Raw genomic sequence first — 19,412 nt, 5'->3', positions numbered from 1 at the left:
GGACTCTTCTCTGGCTCTTCTAGATGGACTTCCAGGCTCTCCCTCGCTGCGTCATGGCATGGGGCAAGCTTATCTCGTTTGAAATTTGGAACACGCCGCGTTTTACTGTCCGGCGAACGAGACGATGTGACGCCATCTCCTGCTCGTTTCCACTTGAACAACGATTTTGTGTTTTATCATGCAGACATGCACCCACAATCAGATTAGTAGACCAGAATTGCATCTCGGCCTCACCGCCAAAAATAACATTGCATCACAACTGCAAGGCACGGAACAAAAACGGATCACAGCTATCTATCTACTTTGGACATTCCTGCTACTCCCTCCATACCTAAATATTTGTCTTTCTAAAAATTTCAACAAGTGACTACATATAAAGCAAAATGAGTTAATCTACTCTCTAAGATATGTCTATATACATCCGTATGTGGTACTTCATTTGAAATCTCTTAAAAGACAAATGTTTAGGAACGGATGGAGTAGAAATAATGGGGGTTCAAAACAGGCGATCCATACTTCAGTACCCACAGCATAACAGATGATGAGTTTATGTACGATGAGCATACTGGTGTGTTCCCTAACAAGAAACTAACAGGCATCAGTGGCTGGCCATAAATACGGCGTGATCACATAATTTGGCGAAATCTCCAGCAACATAAGAGTCTGCAAGGGTTGTACCAGCCTCCACCAAATCGTGATCCACAAGATCAGAGGCAGACTAACATTCAGAAGCCGCGCTACATATAAGATTACATCGGACAGAAGGCTGATCATGTATACAGTAGGCAGTCCAAAGCTGCGCTAACTAAGATTAGTGGTTCCAAGCCAAGGGCGAGATAATGTACAGCAGGCAATCCCAAGTGCAGCTCATCCTGCAGCAGCAAACGGTGATAAGTCAATAACATGCACGGGACAAAACTCTTTCTAACCCTAGAATTTAAAGATAATAACATGAGCAATTGATTTGTGGCCGCCTTGAAAAAAAGGGTAAAAAACATCAGGCTGAAAATAGCTTACTTGACCCCAAGCTCAACTATTCCCCTTTCTTTTCTTTCTCTTCTTCGTGGGGTTGGAAACAACGCCCACCGCATTGGCTGTTGGGGCTGGAGGTGGCGCTACAGGTGGTACTGCTGCTGGTAATCCAGGGGTGAAGGGTGGAAAAACCATATGTGGGTGCATCGGTACTAAAAACATTCCTGGTGGGACAGCTGCCGACGTGGTAGCCATAGCCATCATTGTTGGTGGCACTGACATTTGTGTACATGACGGCACTGGCATTGGTGTAGATGCCGCCAGAGTTGCTGAAGCGGCTGCCACCATCATTGTTGGTGCCACTGTCGCCATTGCTGTGTTCGCAGGTTCCGACACAGATGTGCTGTTTCCCACATCTTCAGCAGATGGCGGCTTCGCAGACTTGGCGCCTTTCTTACTAGAAGAAACTGGATTTCCTTCGGGCCTTTTCTCTTTTCGGGATTCCTCAAACCTTCGTACCTTCTCTTTAGCTTCTTTCATCACAGAAAGAACATACTCCATTGCATCAGGATCAGTTGCTCCCATTTCCACAATGTCAGCAAAGTACTGGTGGCCATCGTTGTAGAGGTTGTCCACTTTATCTTCACGGACATTTTCCGGTTTTGTGCCCTTCCCTGTTGCTTTTGCCGATTCTGGTGGGATGGGAGTTTCCTTAGATTCCTCGGGGCATTTATAGTCCTTCCTCCATCGATCAAGAATATATTTGGAAGGTATTAGCATCACAAGCTCTTGCTTCAAGACTGCAAGAGCATGGCTACACAAAATACCTTTAAACTGTAATGACCTGCAGATACACCACACTTCTTTCTCGGCACTATTATACATCACTCTATAGTCAAACTTCCTCTCCTTCCCAATGACGGTCACAGTGTAGGTCACTATCGATCCATTCCTACTGACTTCAGTGCAAGTCACATTCATCAGCTGCTTTAACTGATCCTGGAATTTCTGAAAAATATTTATAGTATAAGCATTTGCAAATTGCTCCTCAAACAACAGACCAGAGAGGGCTTGTGGCCTTTGCTGAAAAGAACGGAAATCATCATAGGCTTCTCGATCGGACCTAAGCTTCATAGCAGTATCAAATTGTTCAATGAATATCTTTATTGTGGTCTCTGGTGTAATATATCCATCAAAAAAGGCCTCCAACCGTTCACTGCGGCGAACAGTAGAGATACCAGCCCAGAAAGCATCTTTCACATATGCTGGCACCCATTTTGCCCTTTCTTCAAACAAGGTTGTGAGCCAACGATTTTCATGAAGCTTGTACTGATTGGCCATCTCAACCCACTCCCTCTCAAAATCAGCTGCTGTAATGGTGTCATAGACTACCTTTTTCATTCTCAGGCTAATTGCCTCCTTATCCTCAACTCTTCCAGACATGTCAGGAAGCTCTTTCATTATGTGCCAAAGGTTGTATCTATGACGAGTATTTAGAAATACCTCAGAGACTGCTTTGACTACTGGTCTTGAATGGGTGGTAATAATTGCTTCAGGTGCTTTATCATTCATACATTTTAGCCATTTTTTGAATAACCATGAAAAAGTCTCTGGAGACTCATCTCCCAGTAAACCGCATCCTAACAATACAAATTGGCCATGATGGTTGATTCCAAGAAAAGCAACCAATGGAATGACAAACTGGTATGTCAAATAAACAGTATCAAAGCAGACAACATCACTGAAATGCTGATATGCAGCTCTCGATCTTGCATCGACCCAGCAAACATTTTTAAGCCGGCCTTCATCATCCATGTCCCAGTTGTAGAAGAAGTTGGAATTTTGAGCTTGCATCTTATCGAAAAAGACTAATAATGCCTCAACGTCACCCTCTGCAAATCTCAGCTTCCCACACTTGGCAGCTGCTTCAATTGAATAATTAGACTGAGAGAAGGACCTCACCATGAAATCTTTGTTTTGGTTGGGTGGTCTGCCTCTACCAGAATGAATCTTTGGGTTCAATCTAGTTTTCGCATTGAATGGTCGGTGCTCCCTCTGCCAGTCAGGAAGATCCTTAAAACACATCATGAATCTGACCATTTCAGGATTACATGGGTGGTTATGCTCCAGCTCAACAAACACTACTTCCCAATGATTCTCACTTGCGTTATACTTCACCACCATCATAGCTTTGCAGCCAGTCTTCGCAACAAGTCTTCTTCGAGCTTTAAGCCCGGGCTTAATCCTAGCAATGCCACCTTTGTAACAAACAAATGTTGCGCGGTATTTTACCCCATCAACGCTATGGGAAGTTCTTTTTGAAACTCCAAAGCCTGCACGGTACCCGTACTCTAGGTAAGACTGGTATGCCAAATCAACTGTCTCAAAAGTCATGCCAACTTGAGGGGTGGGAACCTCATGCTTGACCGAATCCAAATTGCTAGTTTCGAAGGATGTGGAGGTGTCAATGAGCTGCATTTGCAAGCTGCTCCTTGTATAAGGATCACTCTGAAGGCTGTCCATCGTACCAACACTCGGTAACCAGAACCCTGGGTCAACATACCCATAAGACATTAATAACCGTGTATGAACTAGTCAGAATGATTTCCATAAAAGAAAAAAAACTAGCTAGAATAGGCTAAATAAGCAAATTGAAATACTTAGTTAGATTGTGCTTCATTTCTATATCACCAAGCAAATTATTGTGGTGATAACAACTTTCTTTTACCAAAGATGACATGGAAAATGCCAAAATACCACCTTAACTGCATTAACAAATAGATGTGCACCAATCAATACCTAAAGAGTACAGGGAAGCTATATTTCATGATGAAAACACAGAAACTGGTATTTATCTTAATAGATGTTTGGGTTTGCACTGAACACATTTGACTGACTTATACTCCCTCCGTCTGGAATTAGTTTGCTAAATGCCCATGATTCAAGTCAATTTTGCCACCGAAATCAGTTTTTTTTCACTTCTGGGTTTCAAGGTCACATAAATAAGAGGGTTATCATCACGAGAAACTGATTGGAAGGACATGATGCTAACTCCATCACAGCTTTGAAACGCCCTGCAACATCCCAAGCTTGCACAGGGACGTTAACTTCTCCTTGTATAATGAAGTAGAGTACTAGTGAAGTGGAGACAAAGGGCAACTGCTATCAGAACCCAGTAAGCTATGGGCCATTGATTGCTCTAGCGATTGGCAATGGAATCACAGGGACCGCTCGGGAAATTTGGGAAGCAAAGCGCCCATAAAATCCCAACGGCCGGCAGTGTGTGACCTTGTCTTTCTTGGGCGATTACAGGGCTAACTAGAGAGAGACGGGGAATAAAGGGGGTCGGGACAGTCCGTACCTCACGCCGGAAGGGGCTCCTAGCGGGATCCTGGGACCTCGCCCCAAACCCTTCCTCCCCCCATCTCACGAGCGCGAGCGCGGAAGAAGGGGGCTGGTCGCGGCCGGTCGTTCCTGACCAAGCCGCCCGCCCGGGGGCTCCCAAGCTTCGGGTGGCAGACCGGCCGGCGCACCTCGCCCTCTGCCCCGGCCCCTGCCTCGCGCGCTGTGGGAGGTAGTGGGGACTGTGTCGGAGCAGCGGGGCTCTCCGCTCTCTGACCGATCTGCTTGCTCACGGTCACGGGGGTGCGGGGGGAGGTGCGGGCGGCGGCTTCCAAGTAGGGTCTTTTTTTCTTTTCTTTTTTTGAGGGGGAAGTAGGGTCGACTCTCTGTCTCGTGCGCGGTTCTGTTCTCATTTCTTCTGTCTTTCTTTTCGCAAGTTATTACCTCTTCTCATTTCTTCTTTCTGGCATCAGCCGTTAGCTCAGGCTCGCTCGCATGCCTCGTTAGGCTTACATAAATTTCAGGTTACAGAAATATGAAAACTAAAGGATTATAATGTCCTGTTCGCTTTAATTCTTAGGGTTTTTTAAGGTCTAACCTAATGCTAAAAATTCTTAGATTGTAAGCTAAAATGGACACAACTCTAAGGAACCGTCTCAAAAGAAAAACTCTAAGGAACCTAATACCTTTCATTCATGTGAAACGAATGTCATACATAGAAAAAAAATTCCTCGGGGTTGAAATCCTATAGGAATCCACCACATGGCCCATCTGGTGAGCAACTTAGAACGAAATATAAAAAAAAGAACACTATAGGAATCCTTGAACAAAATCACTGCAAACCAGACGAGTCATAATAGTCCAACGTAAGTACATGGAAATCTAGTGGGTCATCCCCTTTCTTCGTCATCCTAACATCGTATGAGTGGCTCCATTAGTTTCCATCAGGTAGCGGTCAGATGTCGTTTTCACATAATCTCTAGCCATTTTGATAAAAATCTTCGCAAATGACAACGCACTTAACCTTTTTTGCGGAAAGATCTAAGGTCATATATTAAGCATGACAAGTCTTTACAAACATACTCTTACAAAAGAAGAAGAAACACATCCAACTTTTTAGTCTGTCAAAATATTCTTCCTCATGTGTCCACCGACATGCGCGTCATAAGCAAAGCTTAATGTTACCTCTGAGTCTCCGTCTCAATGGAGAAAACTTGTTTAAACCCAGGAACTTATAGAAGTAGCGGCTGGGAAGTCATCGTTGTAGACCATAAGACTGTTGAGGAAAGCAGTATTTCAAAAAAATTCCTACGATCACGCAAGATCTATCTAGAAGATGCATAGCAACGAGAGGGGAGAGTGTGTCCACGTACCCTTGTAGACCGAAAGCGGAAGCATTTAATAACGCGGTTGATGTAGTCGAACATCTTCGCGGTCCAACCGATCCAAGCATCGAACGTACGGCACCTCCGCATTCAGCACACGTTCAGTTCGATGACGTCCCTCGATCTCTTGATCCAGTTGAGGACGAGGGAGAGTTCAGTCGGCACGATGGCGTGGCGACGGTGATGATGAAGTTACCGGCGCAGAGCTTCGTCTAAGCACTACGACGATATGACCGAGGTGTGTAACTTTGGAGGGGGGCACCACACACGGCTAAGAGAAGACTTGATGTGCCTTTGGGGTGCCCCCTCCCACGTATATAAAGGAGGGAGGAGAGGGGGCCGGCCCTAGAGGGGGCGCGCCAGGGGGGTCCTACTTGGACTCCCGGTCCAAGTAGGATTCGCCCCCCCCTCCCTTTCCTTTCAGAAGAAGGGTAAGGGGGAAAGAGAAGGAGGAGAAGAAGGAAAGCCCCCCCCACCCCAACCCTAGTCCAATTCGGATTGGGCTTGGGGGCGCGCGCCTCCACCTGGCCGCCGCATCCTCTCCTCCACTAGGGCCCACGAAGGCCCATTAACCCCCCGGGGGGTTCCGGTAACCCCCCGGTACTCCAGAAAATGTCTGAACCTTTCCGAAACTATTCCGGCGTCCAAACATAACCTTCCAATATATCAATCTTTATGTCTCGACCATTTCGAGACTCCTCATCATGTCCGTGATCTCATCCGGGACTCCGAACAAACTTGGGTTCATCAAAACACATAACTCATAATACAAATCGTCATCGAACGTTAAGCGTGCGGACCCTACGGGTTCCAGAACTATGTAGACATGACCTGTTGGGGAACGTAGTATTTCAAAAAAAATCCTACGATCACGCAAGATCTATCTAGGGGAAGTATAGCAACGAGCGGAGAGAGTGTGTCCACGTACCCTCGTAGACCGAAAGCGGAAGCGTTTAGTAACGCGGTTGATGTAGTCGAACGTCTTCGCGATCCAACCGATCAAGTACCGAACGCACGGCACCTCCGCGATCTGCACACGTTCAGCTCGGTGGCGTCCCTCGAACTCTAGATCCAGCTGAGGCCGAGGGAGAGTTTCGTCAGCACGACAACGTGGTGACGATGATGATGAAGTTACCGATGCAGGGCTTCGCCTAAGCACTACGATAATTGATAACCCACAAGTATAGGGGATCACAACAGTTTTCGAGGGCAGAGTATTCAACCCAAATTTATTGATTCGACACAAGGGGAGCCAAAGAATATTCTTAAGTATTAGCAGTTGAGTTGTCAATTCAACCACACCTGGAAACTTAATATTTGCAGCAAAGTAATAAGCGAAGAACAATATATGAAAAGCTCGTAGGCAATGGATCGGTGATGGAGAATTATGCCGGATGCGATTATTCATGCAATAACATAGGGTGACACAGAACTAGCTCCAATTCATCAATATAATGTAGGCATGTATTCCGAATATAGTCATACGTGCTTATGGAAAAGAACTTGCATGACATCTTTTTTCCTACCCTCCTGTGGCAGCGGGGTCCTATTGGAAACTAAGGGATATTAAGGCCTCCTTTTAATAGAGTACCAGACCAAAGCATTAACACATAGTGAATACATGAACTCCTCAAACTACGGTCATCACCGGGAGTGGTCCCGATTATTGTCACTTCGGGGTTGCCAGATCATAACACATAGTAGGTGACTATAGACTTGCAAGATAGGATCAAGAACTCACATATATTCATGAAAACATAATAGGTTCAGATCTGAAATCATGGCACTCGGGCCCTAGTGACAAGCATTAAACATAGCAAAGTCATAGCAACATCAATCTCAGAACATAGTGGATACTAGGGATCAAACCCTAACAAAACTAACTCGATTACATGATAAATCTCATCCAACCCATCACCTTCCAGCAAGCCTACGATGGAATTACTCACGCACGGCGGTGAGCATCATGAAATTGGTGATGGAGGAAGGTTGATGATGACGATTGAGGGAGTCCTGGATTAGGGGGTCTCCGGACAGCCGGACTATCTCCATTGGCCGGACTGTTAGACTATGAAGATACAAGATTGAAGACTTCGTCTTGTGTCCGGATGGGACTCTACTTGGCGTGGAAGGCAAGCTAGGCAATACGGATATGGATATCTCCTCCTTTGTAACTAACCTTGTGTAACCCTAACCCTCTCCGGTGTCTATATAAACCGAAGGGTTTTAGTCCGTAGGACGACAACCATAACATACAATCATACCATAGGCTAGCTTCTAGGGTTTAGCCTCTCTGATCTCGTGGTAGATCTACTCTTGTACTACCCATATCATCAATATTAATCAAGTAGGACGTAGGGTTTTACCTCCATCAAGAGGGCCCGAACCTGCGTAAAACATTGTGTCCCCTGCCTCCTGTTACCATCCAGCCTAGACACACAGTTCGGGACCCCCTACCCGAGATCCGCCGGTTTTGACACCGACATTGGTGCTTTCATTGAGAGTTCCTCTGTGTCGTCGCCGTTAGGCTTGATGGCTCCTACTATCATCGATAGCGATGCGGTCCAGGGTGAGACCTTTCTCCTCGGACAGATCTTCGTGTTCGGTGGCTTTGCACTACGGGCTAATTCGCTTGGCCATCTGGAGCAGATTGAAAGCTACGCCCCTGGCCATCAGGTCAGATTTGGAAGTTTGAACTACACGGCCGACATCCGCGGAGACTTGATCTTCGACGGATTCGAGCCACAGCCAGGCGCGCCGCACTGTCACGATGGGTATGACCTAGCTCTGTCGCCGAACAGTACCCCAGAGGCCGCGCCCGCATCAGCTCCGACCCTTAGCTTGGATCCAACTGCGCCAATCAAGGATGGGTGGCTAGACACCGCCTCAGGGGTTGCAGTCTTAACGGCGATCGAGCCGAACACCAGCCTAATCCTCTGCGAAGCCCGTGACTCCAAGGTGCCGGACTCTTTTCCGATTGGGCACCGATCATGGAATTCACCGCCGCGGATATCTTTCAGCACTCGCCCTTCGGTGACATTCTGAATTCACTAAGGTCTCTCTCTTTGTCAGGAGAGCCCTGGCCAGACTATGGCCAACAGGATTGGGATGCGGTCGACGAAGAAATTCGACGCCCACCCACCACCCACTTCGTAGCCACTGTCGATGATTTAACCGACATGCTCGACTTCGACTCCGAAGACATCGATGGTATGGACGACGATGTAGGAGACGAACATGAACCAGCGCCTATAGGGCACTGGAAAGCCACCTCGTCATATGACATATACATGGTGGATACACCCAAAGAAGGCAATGGCGATGAGACAACGGAGGATGACCCCTCCAAGAAGCAACCCAAGCGCCGACGTCAGCGGCGCCGCTCTAAGTCCAGCCAAAGCAAAAGTGGTGATACCGGCACATGAGATAATAACACTCCGGATAGTGCCGAAGACAACAACAATCCCCTCCAGCAAGATTTAGAGTAGGAGGATGGAGGAGCCAGCCCTCCTGAGAGAGCGGCAGACGGAGAGGAGGAGGATGACAATTACATGCCCCCCTCCGAAGACGAGGCAAGCCTCAGCGATGATGAATTCGTCGTACCAGATGATCCCGTCGAACATGAGTGCTTCAAGCGCCGGCTTATGCCCACGGCAAATAGCCTGAAGAAAAAGCAGCAGCAGCTTTAAGCTGGTCAAGATCTGCTAGCTGACAGATGAACTGAAGTCCTCGCGGCCGAGGAATATAAACTCGAGCGCCCCTCCAATAATTACCCAAAGTGCAGGTTACTACCCCGACTGGAGGAAGAAGCGTATTATACGGCTGATCGGCCACCTCGTGGCCGCGATAGAGAGGCATTCCAGCCAAAAACTCAGCCTCCACCCCGACGCCATTCAATAAAAAAGGCATGGGGAGATACACCAGACCTGCGAGACATATTGGAGGACAAAGCAAAGCATGCAAGATCGATCTACGAATCACAAGGGCGCACTACTCTGCGAGACGATAAACGTCATGCCAGATACAATAAAAGCAAACCCGGCTGGGCCGAACACAGCGGGCAAGACCCATTCGAGCTGCGTCGCGATATAGCCTAATACAGAGGCGTCGCACACCCCTTATGCTTCACAGACAAAGTAATGGAACATCAATTCCCAGAAGGTTTCAAACCTGTAAATATTGAATCATACGATGGCACAACAGATCCTGCAGTATGGATCGAGGATTTCCTCCTCCACATCCACATGGTCCGCGGTGATGACTTACACGCCATCAAATACCTCCCACTAAAGCTCAAAGGACCAGTGCGGCATTGGCTTAACAGCTTGCCAGCGGACTCCATTAGCTGTTGGGAAGATCTGGAAGCCGCATTCCTCGACAACTTTCAGGGCACTTATGTGTGACCACCAGACGCCGATGACTTGAGCCACATAATTCAGCAGCCAGAAGAGTCGGCCAGGCAATTCTGGACTCGGTTCCTTACAAAGAAAAATCAAATCGTCGACTATCCGGATGCAGAAGCCTTAGCGGCTTTCAAACACAACATCCGAGACGAGTGGCTAGCCCGGCACCTTGTTCAGGAAAAGCCGAAATCTATGGCAGCTCTCACGACGCTCATGACCCGCTTTTGTGTGGGAGAAGACAGCTGGCTGGCTCGCAGTAATAACATATCAAAGAACCATGGTACCCCGGATATCAAGGACGGCAATAGCAGGTCACGTCGCAACAAGCATAAGCGCCGCATTAACAGCGAAAATACCGAGGATACGGCAGTCAATGCCGGATTCAAAGGCTCTAAACCCGGTCAGCGGAAAAAGCCATTCAAACAAAGTACGCCGGGTCCGTCCAGCTTGGACCGTATACTCGATCGCTCGTGTCAAATACACGGCACCCCGGACAAGCCAGACAATCACACCAACAGAGATTGTTGGGTGTTCAAGCAGGCCGGCAAGTTAATTGCCGAAAACAAGGACAAGGGGCCGCATAGCGATGACGAGGAGGAGCCCCGGCAGCCGCACACCGGAGGACAGAAGAGGTTTCCCCCGCAAGTGCGGATGGTGAACATGATATACGCAACCCACATCCCCAAGAGGGAGCGGAAGCATGCGCTCAGGGATGTATATGTGTTGGAGCCAGTCGCCCCAAAGTTCAACCCTTGGTCCTCCTGTCCGATCACCTTCGATCGCAGGGACCACCCCACTAGTATCCGTCATGGCGGATTTGCCGCACTGGTCCTAGACCCAATCATTGACGGATTTCACCTCACTCAAGTCCTTATGGATGGCGGCAGTAGCCTGAACCTGCTTTATCAGGACACAGTGCGTAAAATGGGTATAGACCCCTCAAGGATCAAACCCACGAAAACGACCTTTAAAGGCGTCATTCCAGGTGTGGAGGCCCATTGCACAGGCTCAATTACACTGGAAGTGGTCTTCGGATCCCCAAATAACTTCCGAAGCGAAGAGTTAATCTTTGATATAGTCCCGTTCAGCAGTGGTTATCACGCGCTGCTCGGGCGAACCGCATTTGCTAGATTCAATGCGGTACCGCATTATGCATACCTCAAGCTCAAGATGCCAGGACCTCACGGAGTTATTACAGTCAATGGAAACACAGAGCGCTCTCTCCGAACAGAGGAGCACACCGCAGCCCTCGTAGCAGAAGCGCAAAGCAGCCTCTCAAGGCAATCAACTAGTTCGGCGCTTCAAAGCCCAGACACCTTCAAGCGCGCTCGCAGCAATCGGCAAATAGACCGCCCGGCGCGATCGGAGCTCACGTAGCAATACGGCGGCCACCCCAATCCCAGCCCAACGGCGAAACTCATGCCGCGCGTACATAATTACGCATTAAAAATACCATGGGCACAGGTGGGGAGGGGGGCACAATTGCGGCACGCCCCAAGACGCGGCTTAAACCGCACTAGGGGCTTTCCGTTTGGTTATTCTTCCTTTTTTTCAGGACCTTAATCTCTGGAAACACTGTCCGGCAGCACTATTGCCGAACACATGATGCAGCAACCAAGGAGGCAGACAGCTACGTCATACCACGGAATTCTCAGGTGGATTACAGTAACGAGCAAAATATTCGATTTAATATCATTCCTCAGCTTGCCCTTGGAAGGGACATAGTCCTACTCTTTTCTTATCGCACTATCTGTATCACTCTGCTTTAACGCAATTTTTTGAATAAACAATGCATGACATTATGACTATTATTGCATTCTTGTTATATATATATATATGTGTGTGTGTGTGTGTGTGTGTGTTCATTAACGCCTTGCAACCATACACTTTGGTACAGCCAATACACCAGGGGCTTACGTACCCCACAATACGGTGTGAAAAGTCTGAACACTTTCACAAGTACGGCACCCCGAACTTATAGCATTATATGCATCAGCTCTGAATCATGTCTTTGGTCAAATGTTGGGTTTGCCCGGCTCCTATGTTTTGGTACCTTATGTTCCGCTCTATCGGCTAAGGTAGCGCTAGGAGGACTACTGCGATTGTGCCACGGTTCTGCTGGGTTCGGCACCTCAATAGAGAAAGCTAAAACTGACTGTCATGATAAGGCGAGAGACTGGTCGCTGTTCAGCGAGGTTTTCGAGTCCCTAAAGACTTATGCCGCTTAGAGCGAGGGGCCGGCCCTGTCCGGCTTAAAGGCGTGTATCGCGCCCCAAATTCGGTCTTCCGAACACCAGGGGCTTCGCCGAAATTTAAAATTATAGAATTCTATGGCTAAGTGAGAGTGATAAAGCATTATTAGTCCGGTTGCCTTGTTCGTTGTGCTGAGCACCTCCCTCGAAGGACCCAAACATGGGAACAAGAGTGCTCAGGTTTATCCTGAACACCCTAGCACTCGTGGCATGGGGGCAGAAGCTAAGGACTAGCCATCTCTCAGATTGGATAAACAGCCAAACAGAAGGTAATATTTTAAATTCAAACAAGCGTTGCATAGCGCATATGACACAAGTTTTCGTAAATACAGGATAAAACGAGCAAGTCTCACTCAAATATTACATCTTTTGAACACTCGTCCGCTATGAGACGGGCACCCGGCAGAACACCCTCGTAGTACATCTCGGGGTGGCGGTGCTCCTTGCCCTCCGGTGGCCCCTCTTGATCAGCTTCACGGCGTCTAGCTTGACCCACTGCAATTTCACACAGGCGAAAGCCTGGCGTGCACCTTCAATGCAGACAGATCGCTTGACGACCTCCAGCCGTGGGCAGGCATCCACAAGTCGCCTTACCAGGCCGAAGAAGCTGTTCGGAAGGGCGTCGCCAGGCCACAACCGGACTATAAAGCCCTTTCATGGCCTGATCGGCCGCCTTATGTAGCTCGACCATCTGCTTCAGCTGGTCGCTCATTGGCACCGGGTGTCCGGCCTTAGCATACTGAGACCAGAACAGCTTCTTCGTTGAGCCTCCATCCTCGGCCTGGTAAAATTGTGCAGCATCGGACACGCTGCGGGGCAAATCTGCGAATGCTCCTGGAGAGCTCCAAATTCGGGTAAGTAATCGGTAATTTACTTTTACATGCTTGCTTTGCATATAGAAAGCCTTACCCGCCGCTATCTTCTTCATTGCGTCGATCTCCTAGAAGGCCTTTTGGGCTTCGGCCTTGGCATTTTTTGCGCTCTCGAGGGCCGCAACAAGCTCAGACTCATGCGTCTTTGAGTCAAGCTCCAACGCCTCGTGCTTCGACACGAGAGCCTGGAGCTCTTGCTGCACTTCGCCCACCCAAGCCTCGTGCTTCTCTCGCTCGGTGCGCTCCTTGGCCACTTTATCTTCGGCCTTGGTTAGCGCTTGCTTCAGGGTCGCCACCTCGGTCGTGGCCCCTGGCAAATATACGATGATCCTGTCATTTTGCAATCGCGTCTTCTTTTATATATACATATCTATAGACAAGGTATTACTTACCCTTGTTCTCCTCGAGCTGCCTCTTGGCAAGGCCGAGATCTTTCCTGGACCCCTCGAGGTCCTGCTTCAGCACGGCGACCTCCGCAGTCAGTGCGGCGGATGCCAGCAGCGAAGCCTGCATATGCATATTGACATACTTATATTAGACTCCTGCGATATTATTTGATCCTCTGTTCGGCTTTTCTTTGTGAACACCGAACAAAGCATCAGGGGCTACTGTCTATGCGGTAATATTTCTACTACATTTTAAAACACTTACCTCAAAGCCTGTTAGAAGGCTGGCACAAGCTTCAGTCAACCCGCTCTTGGCGGACTGAACCTTCTGGACCACCGCACTCATAACAGTACGGTGCTCCTCGTCGATGGAAGCGCTGCGAAGCGCTTCCAGCAGATTGTCCGGCGCCTCTGGATGGACAGAGGACACCGGCACATGCATTTTACCCCTCATAGAGGGAGGCCGCCTGCCCGAACCTGGAACCGCTGGAGGTTCCGGCGCGGTGTCCGGCTAAGGGCCGAACTCGGTGCTCTCGGGGGCCCCATCCCCTCGGCTCCCGGAGTCCGGAAGGTCGCCTTGAGGCGCCTCCGGGACTGTCTCCCCTCGATTCGGTGCCTCTTGAGACAACACCTCGGCGTCGTCGGCAGGATGAGGGGAGGTGGCGGTCGGGACTGGATCGCTATCCATGTCCGACGAGCCCAGGGAGCCGTCCGATGATACATCGATGCTGGCTCGTGGCGGCCTGCATAATTATGTTAGGTGTTAGGGAAAGCAGTGCGACAAGGGAATGCTATGAGTTACTCTGGTATCCGAATACTTACGATCTCCCCAGGGGCTTGGCCCTGGGTAACCACTCGTCTTCGCCTTCGTCGGCGGCGGTGGAGCTGTCCGGAAGGAGAGTCCTTCCCTTCTTGGACCCTTCGGCCCCCCAGTTGGGGCGGCCTTCCTTTTCTTATCTCCCCCTGCAGGAGGGGGAGCATCTTCTTCTTCCTCGTCTTCGGGGGAGGAGTGCGCCGCAGAGTCATCGGACGGTGAGTCCGACGACGCCTGGCGTCGGGAACTCTTTCGGGTTCCCTTGGCCTTCTTGGTCTTCTCCGGCACCATATAAGGAGCTGGAGTCAGCATCTTCGCCAGAAGAGCGTCTGCTGGGCCTTCGGGCAAAGGAGCCGGACAGTCGATCTGTCCGGCCGTCTCCTGCCAGTCCTGTCAAAGGAACGGGAGTTTAGATCCCGCATGGAGTCAATCTATAAAAAATAATAAGTATCCTGTGAGGGGTAAAGCATCTTACCACTTTGGCCTGGCGCTTCACGCTGAATCCGCGATCCTCAGTAATGGGAGGGGGGACCTCGGCGCTTTTGAACAGCACCCTCCAGGCATCTTCGTGAGTTGTGTCGAAGAGCCTGTTCAGAGTTCGGTGCTGCGCCGGGTCGAACTCCCACAAGTTGAACTCCCGTTGTTGGCACGGGAGGATCCGGCGGTGGAGCATGACCTGGACCACGTTGACAAGTTTGAGCTTCTTGTTCACCATGCTTTGAATGCATGTTTGGAGTCTGGTCAGCTCTCCCGAACTACACCAGGACAGGCCCTTCTCTTTCCAGGAGGTGAGCCACGTGGGGATGCCAGATCAGAACTCGGGGGCCGCTGCCCATGCAGGGTCGCGCGGCTCGATGATGTAGAATCACCCCGATTGCCACCCCTTTATGATTTCCACAAAGGAGCCCTTGAGCCATGTTACGTTGGGCATCTTGCCCACCATGGCGCCTCCGCACTCCGCCTGGCGGCCGCCCAAAACCTTCGGCTTGACATTGAATGTCTTCAACCATAAGCTAAAGTGGGGCTTGATGCGGAGGAAGGCCTCGCACACGACGATGAACGCCGAGATGTTGAGGATGAAGTTTGGGGCCAGATCGTGGAAATCCAGGCCGTAATAGAACATGAGCCCCGGGACGAATGGATGGAGAGGGAATCCCAGTCCGCGGAGGAAATGGGTGAGGAACACTACCCTCTCATGGGGCCTGGGGGTGGGGATGAGCTTCCCCTCATCTGGGAGCCGGTGCGCGATGCCGTCGGGCAGGTATCCGGCTCTCCTCAGTTTCTTGATGTCTCCATCCGTGACGGAGGAGACCATCCACCTGCCTCCCGCTCCGGACATGGTTGGAGAAGGTTGAGGTGGGAAGTGCGGACTTGGGCGCTAGAGCTCGAGTGTGCGAAAACGGATGAGCAAAGGAGGAAGAAGGCGTGGATAGAAAGGTGAATCCTTATCCCTTTATATGGGCGGACGAAGCTAAGCATCCCCACTTGCCTGGTAAAACTCGCTTATCCCCCGAGCGCCATAATTGATGGCTCGGTTGGGTTACCCACGCCCGTATTGATGAGAATCCCGTAATAAGGGGGCACGATCTCTGCCTTGACAAGGCGTGTCGAAAAAATGCCTCGCGTTATGTGCGGGGCTGGTTAAAGGAAACGGTTCGAATAATCACCGGGCCATGACATAACATCATACTGTCAAAACAAGTCAGCAAATTAGATTTGCGAAAATATTATTCTCTCTATGGTGGTATGTGGAACTTATTTTGCAGGGTCGGACACTATCCTCCTATTCAAATTCTTCTGTGATGTATTCGGAGAAGGAACCTGCCTTGCAATGCCGAAGACAATACTGCGCGCCGGACTCATCATCATTGAAGCCTGGTTCAGGGGCTACTGAGGGAGTCCTGGATTAGGGGGTCTCCGGACAGCCGGACTATCTCCATTGGCCGGACTGTTAGACTATGAAGATACAAGATTGAAGACTTCGTCTCGTGTCCGGATGGGACTCTACTTGGCGTGGAAGGCAATCTAGGCAATACGGATATGGATATCTCCTCCTTTGTAACCGACCTTGTGTAGCCCTAACCCTCTCCGGTGTCTATATAAACCGAAGGGTTTTAGTCCGTAGGACGACAACCACAACATACAATCATACCATAGGCTAGCCTCTAGGGTTTAGCCTCTCTGATCTCGTGGTAGATCTACTCTTGTACTACCCATATCATCAATATTAATCAAGAAGGACGTAGGGTTTTACCTCCATCAAGAGGGCCCGAACCTGGGTAAAACATTGTGTTCCCTGCCTTCTGTTACCATCCAGCCTAGACGCACAGTTTGGACCCCCTACCCGAGATCCGCCGGTTTTGACACCGACAACGATGGCGACGGATTCCCCTCTCCGGAGCCCCGAACGGACTCCAGACCAGCCCTCCCGAGAGAGTTTAGGGCTTGGCGGAGGCTCCGTATCGTAAAACGCGATGAATCCTTCTCTCTGATTTTTTCTCCCCGAACACGGATATATGGAGTTGGAGTTGAGGTCGGTGGAGCGTCAGGGGCCCACGAGGCAGGGGTGCGTCCAGGGGGTAGGCGCGCCCCCACCCTCGTGGACAGGGTGTGGGCCCCCTGGCGTGGATTCTTCTTCTAGTATTTTTTTTATATTCCAAAAATAATCTCCGTTGATTTTCAGGTCATTCCGAGAACTTTTATTTCTGCACAAAAATAACACCATGGCAATTCTGCTGAAAACAGTGTCAGTCCGGGTTAGTTCCATTCAAATCATGCAAGTTAGAGTCCAAAACAAGGGCAAAAGTGTTTGGAAAAGTATATACGACGGAGACGTATCAACTCCCCAAGCTTAATCCTTTGCTTGTCCTCGAGCAATTCAGTTGATAAACTGAAAGTGATAAAGAAAAACTTTTACAAACTCTGTTTGCTCTTGTTGTTGTAAATATGTAAAGCCATCATTCAAGTTTTCAGCAAAGATTATGAACTAACCATATTCACAATAACATTTAGGTCTCTTGTTTACTCATATTAATGGCATAATAAACTAGCAAGCAATAATAATAAATCTCGGATGACAACACTTTTTTAAAACAATCATAATATGATATAACAAGATGGTATCTCGCTAGCCCTTTCTGAGACCGTGAAACATAAATGCAGAGCACCTTTAAAGATCAAGGACTAAATATACACTGTAATTCATGGTAAAAGAGATCTAGTCAAGTCATACTCAATGTAAACTAACAGTAATGGATGCAAATGACGGCGGTGCTCTCCAACTGGTGCTTTTTAATAAGAGGATGATGACTCAACATAAAAGTAAATAGATAGGCCCTTCGCAGAGGGAAGCAGGGATTTGTAGCGGTGCCAGAGCTCGGTTTTGAAATAGATATGAATAATATTTTGAGCGGTATACTTTCATTGTCAACATAACAACCGAGAGATCTCGATATCTTCCATGGTAAACAGAATGGTAAAGTTTATACTCCCCCTCCACCAATAAGCAACAATCCATTTCTTGCTCGAAACAACGAGTGCCTCCAACTAACAAGAGTCCCGAGGGAGTTTTGTTTGCAGTTATTTTGATTTGATTTGCATAAAGCATGGGACTGGGCATCCCGGTGACCAGTCATTTTCTCGTGAGTGAGGAGCGGAGTCCACTCCTCTTGAGAATAACCCGCCTAGCTTGGAGGATACAGACAGCCCTAGTTGATACATCAGCTATTCGAGCATACAAAACATAATGTTTATTTGAAGTTTTAGAGTTTGACACATACAAATTTACTTGGAACGGCAGGTAGATACCGTGTATAGGTAGGTACTAGCACAAATGCCCGTGCGATGCAACGGGAGAGATATTTTATTTACGACAAACAACGGGAAAGATAAATCGATGTGTACATAAAAAAACGGTCTCGACAATGGTAGGCGACAGAGTAAGGAGTTGTGGTCTTCTCACTAGACGTGTTTGGCCCATGAAATCTTGATAGTGGTGGGGAGCACCCAACTCGTGGTGGCGAGCACCCAACTCGTGCCTTTTTCTTTCGCGTCCACCTCTATCTTGGGGTTTTGCATGCCTTCTCATTTGGTGGATGTGTGACGACCTTCGCGACATGGTTGCTTTGACCACTTTTCAACAATGGCATAACCGGATGGATTACTAATGGCAGCACATAAATCATGTTTCATAAGCATTATCAGGCATGAATGTCCCTTCATTATGATGGTTTTATTCGCATTGATTATTCTAGTGCTCATGTATGCACGGGCTTTTGTCTTCTAATTAGAGCCAAACAACATATTCTCTTTTATTGGCATATGCCCACAATTTTTTTAAATTTATATCCAACCTGGATAGATCAAACACGCACTCTAACCAATGGCCAACACGATTATTCAAGAAGATACGGTAGCTTTATATTTTATTTATTTATTATTTGGAACATTCAAAGAAATATGAACTCTCGAATATTCTTGGAAACATTAATTTTTTAAAGTCCGGACAGTTCTAAAAAGTGTGAACATTTTTTTGAAAATTCCATATAATTTTGGGAAAACACAAACAAAATTAGAAACGGGAATAGTAATTGAAATTAATAAACAATATTTTGAAAACATGAACTATTTATACAACACAACGTTATTATTATTTTTGAAAAGGGGAACATTCATAACATTTTTTAAAATGTTTTCTTACATGCAAACATTATTTTGTTTTTGTGAACTTTTCACTAAAATAGGAATATTTTCTGAATATGGGACACTTTATAAAAGATTTTTTGATAAAAAATCTCGAACAATTCTGAAATAGTTTTTTTTAAATTGCAACATTTTTGTAAATGTTGCGGAAATTCCGAGACCAATGTTTTTTAAGTTTCTAATATTTTTAGAAATAGGAATACAATTTTGTAATGCTAATTCTTTTGAATATTTGAACAAAAATTGAAATTATGAATAAATTTTTTATATTATTATTTCACGAAA

At 48.0% G+C, this 19,412-nt stretch overlaps 1 protein-coding gene across 1 annotated transcript; it reads right to left on the bottom strand.

Moving 5' to 3' along the window:
* Positions 1 to 486: 486 nt before the first annotated feature.
* On the bottom strand, positions 487 to 4,655 carry LOC125538712 (protein FAR1-RELATED SEQUENCE 6-like). The gene is made up of 3 exons (XM_048701987.1): positions 4,334 to 4,655; positions 1,018 to 3,521; positions 487 to 872 (listed from the first exon to the last, which is right to left on the bottom strand). Exon 2 carries the CDS (start codon positions 3,493 to 3,495, stop codon positions 1,030 to 1,032), a length of 2,466 nt encoding a protein of 821 aa, XP_048557944.1. The 5' UTR covers positions 3,496 to 3,521; positions 4,334 to 4,655; the 3' UTR covers positions 487 to 872; positions 1,018 to 1,029.
* Between the last annotated feature and the right edge of the window lie 14,757 nt (positions 4,656 to 19,412).

Source organism: Triticum urartu, chromosome 2 (genome assembly GCF_003073215.2).
Source record: "Triticum urartu cultivar G1812 chromosome 2, Tu2.1, whole genome shotgun sequence".
Taxonomy (NCBI): domain Eukaryota; kingdom Viridiplantae; phylum Streptophyta; class Magnoliopsida; order Poales; family Poaceae; genus Triticum; species Triticum urartu.
Note: the sequence above shows the minus strand (reverse complement) of the source record. Positions and strands in the feature narration are given on the sequence as shown.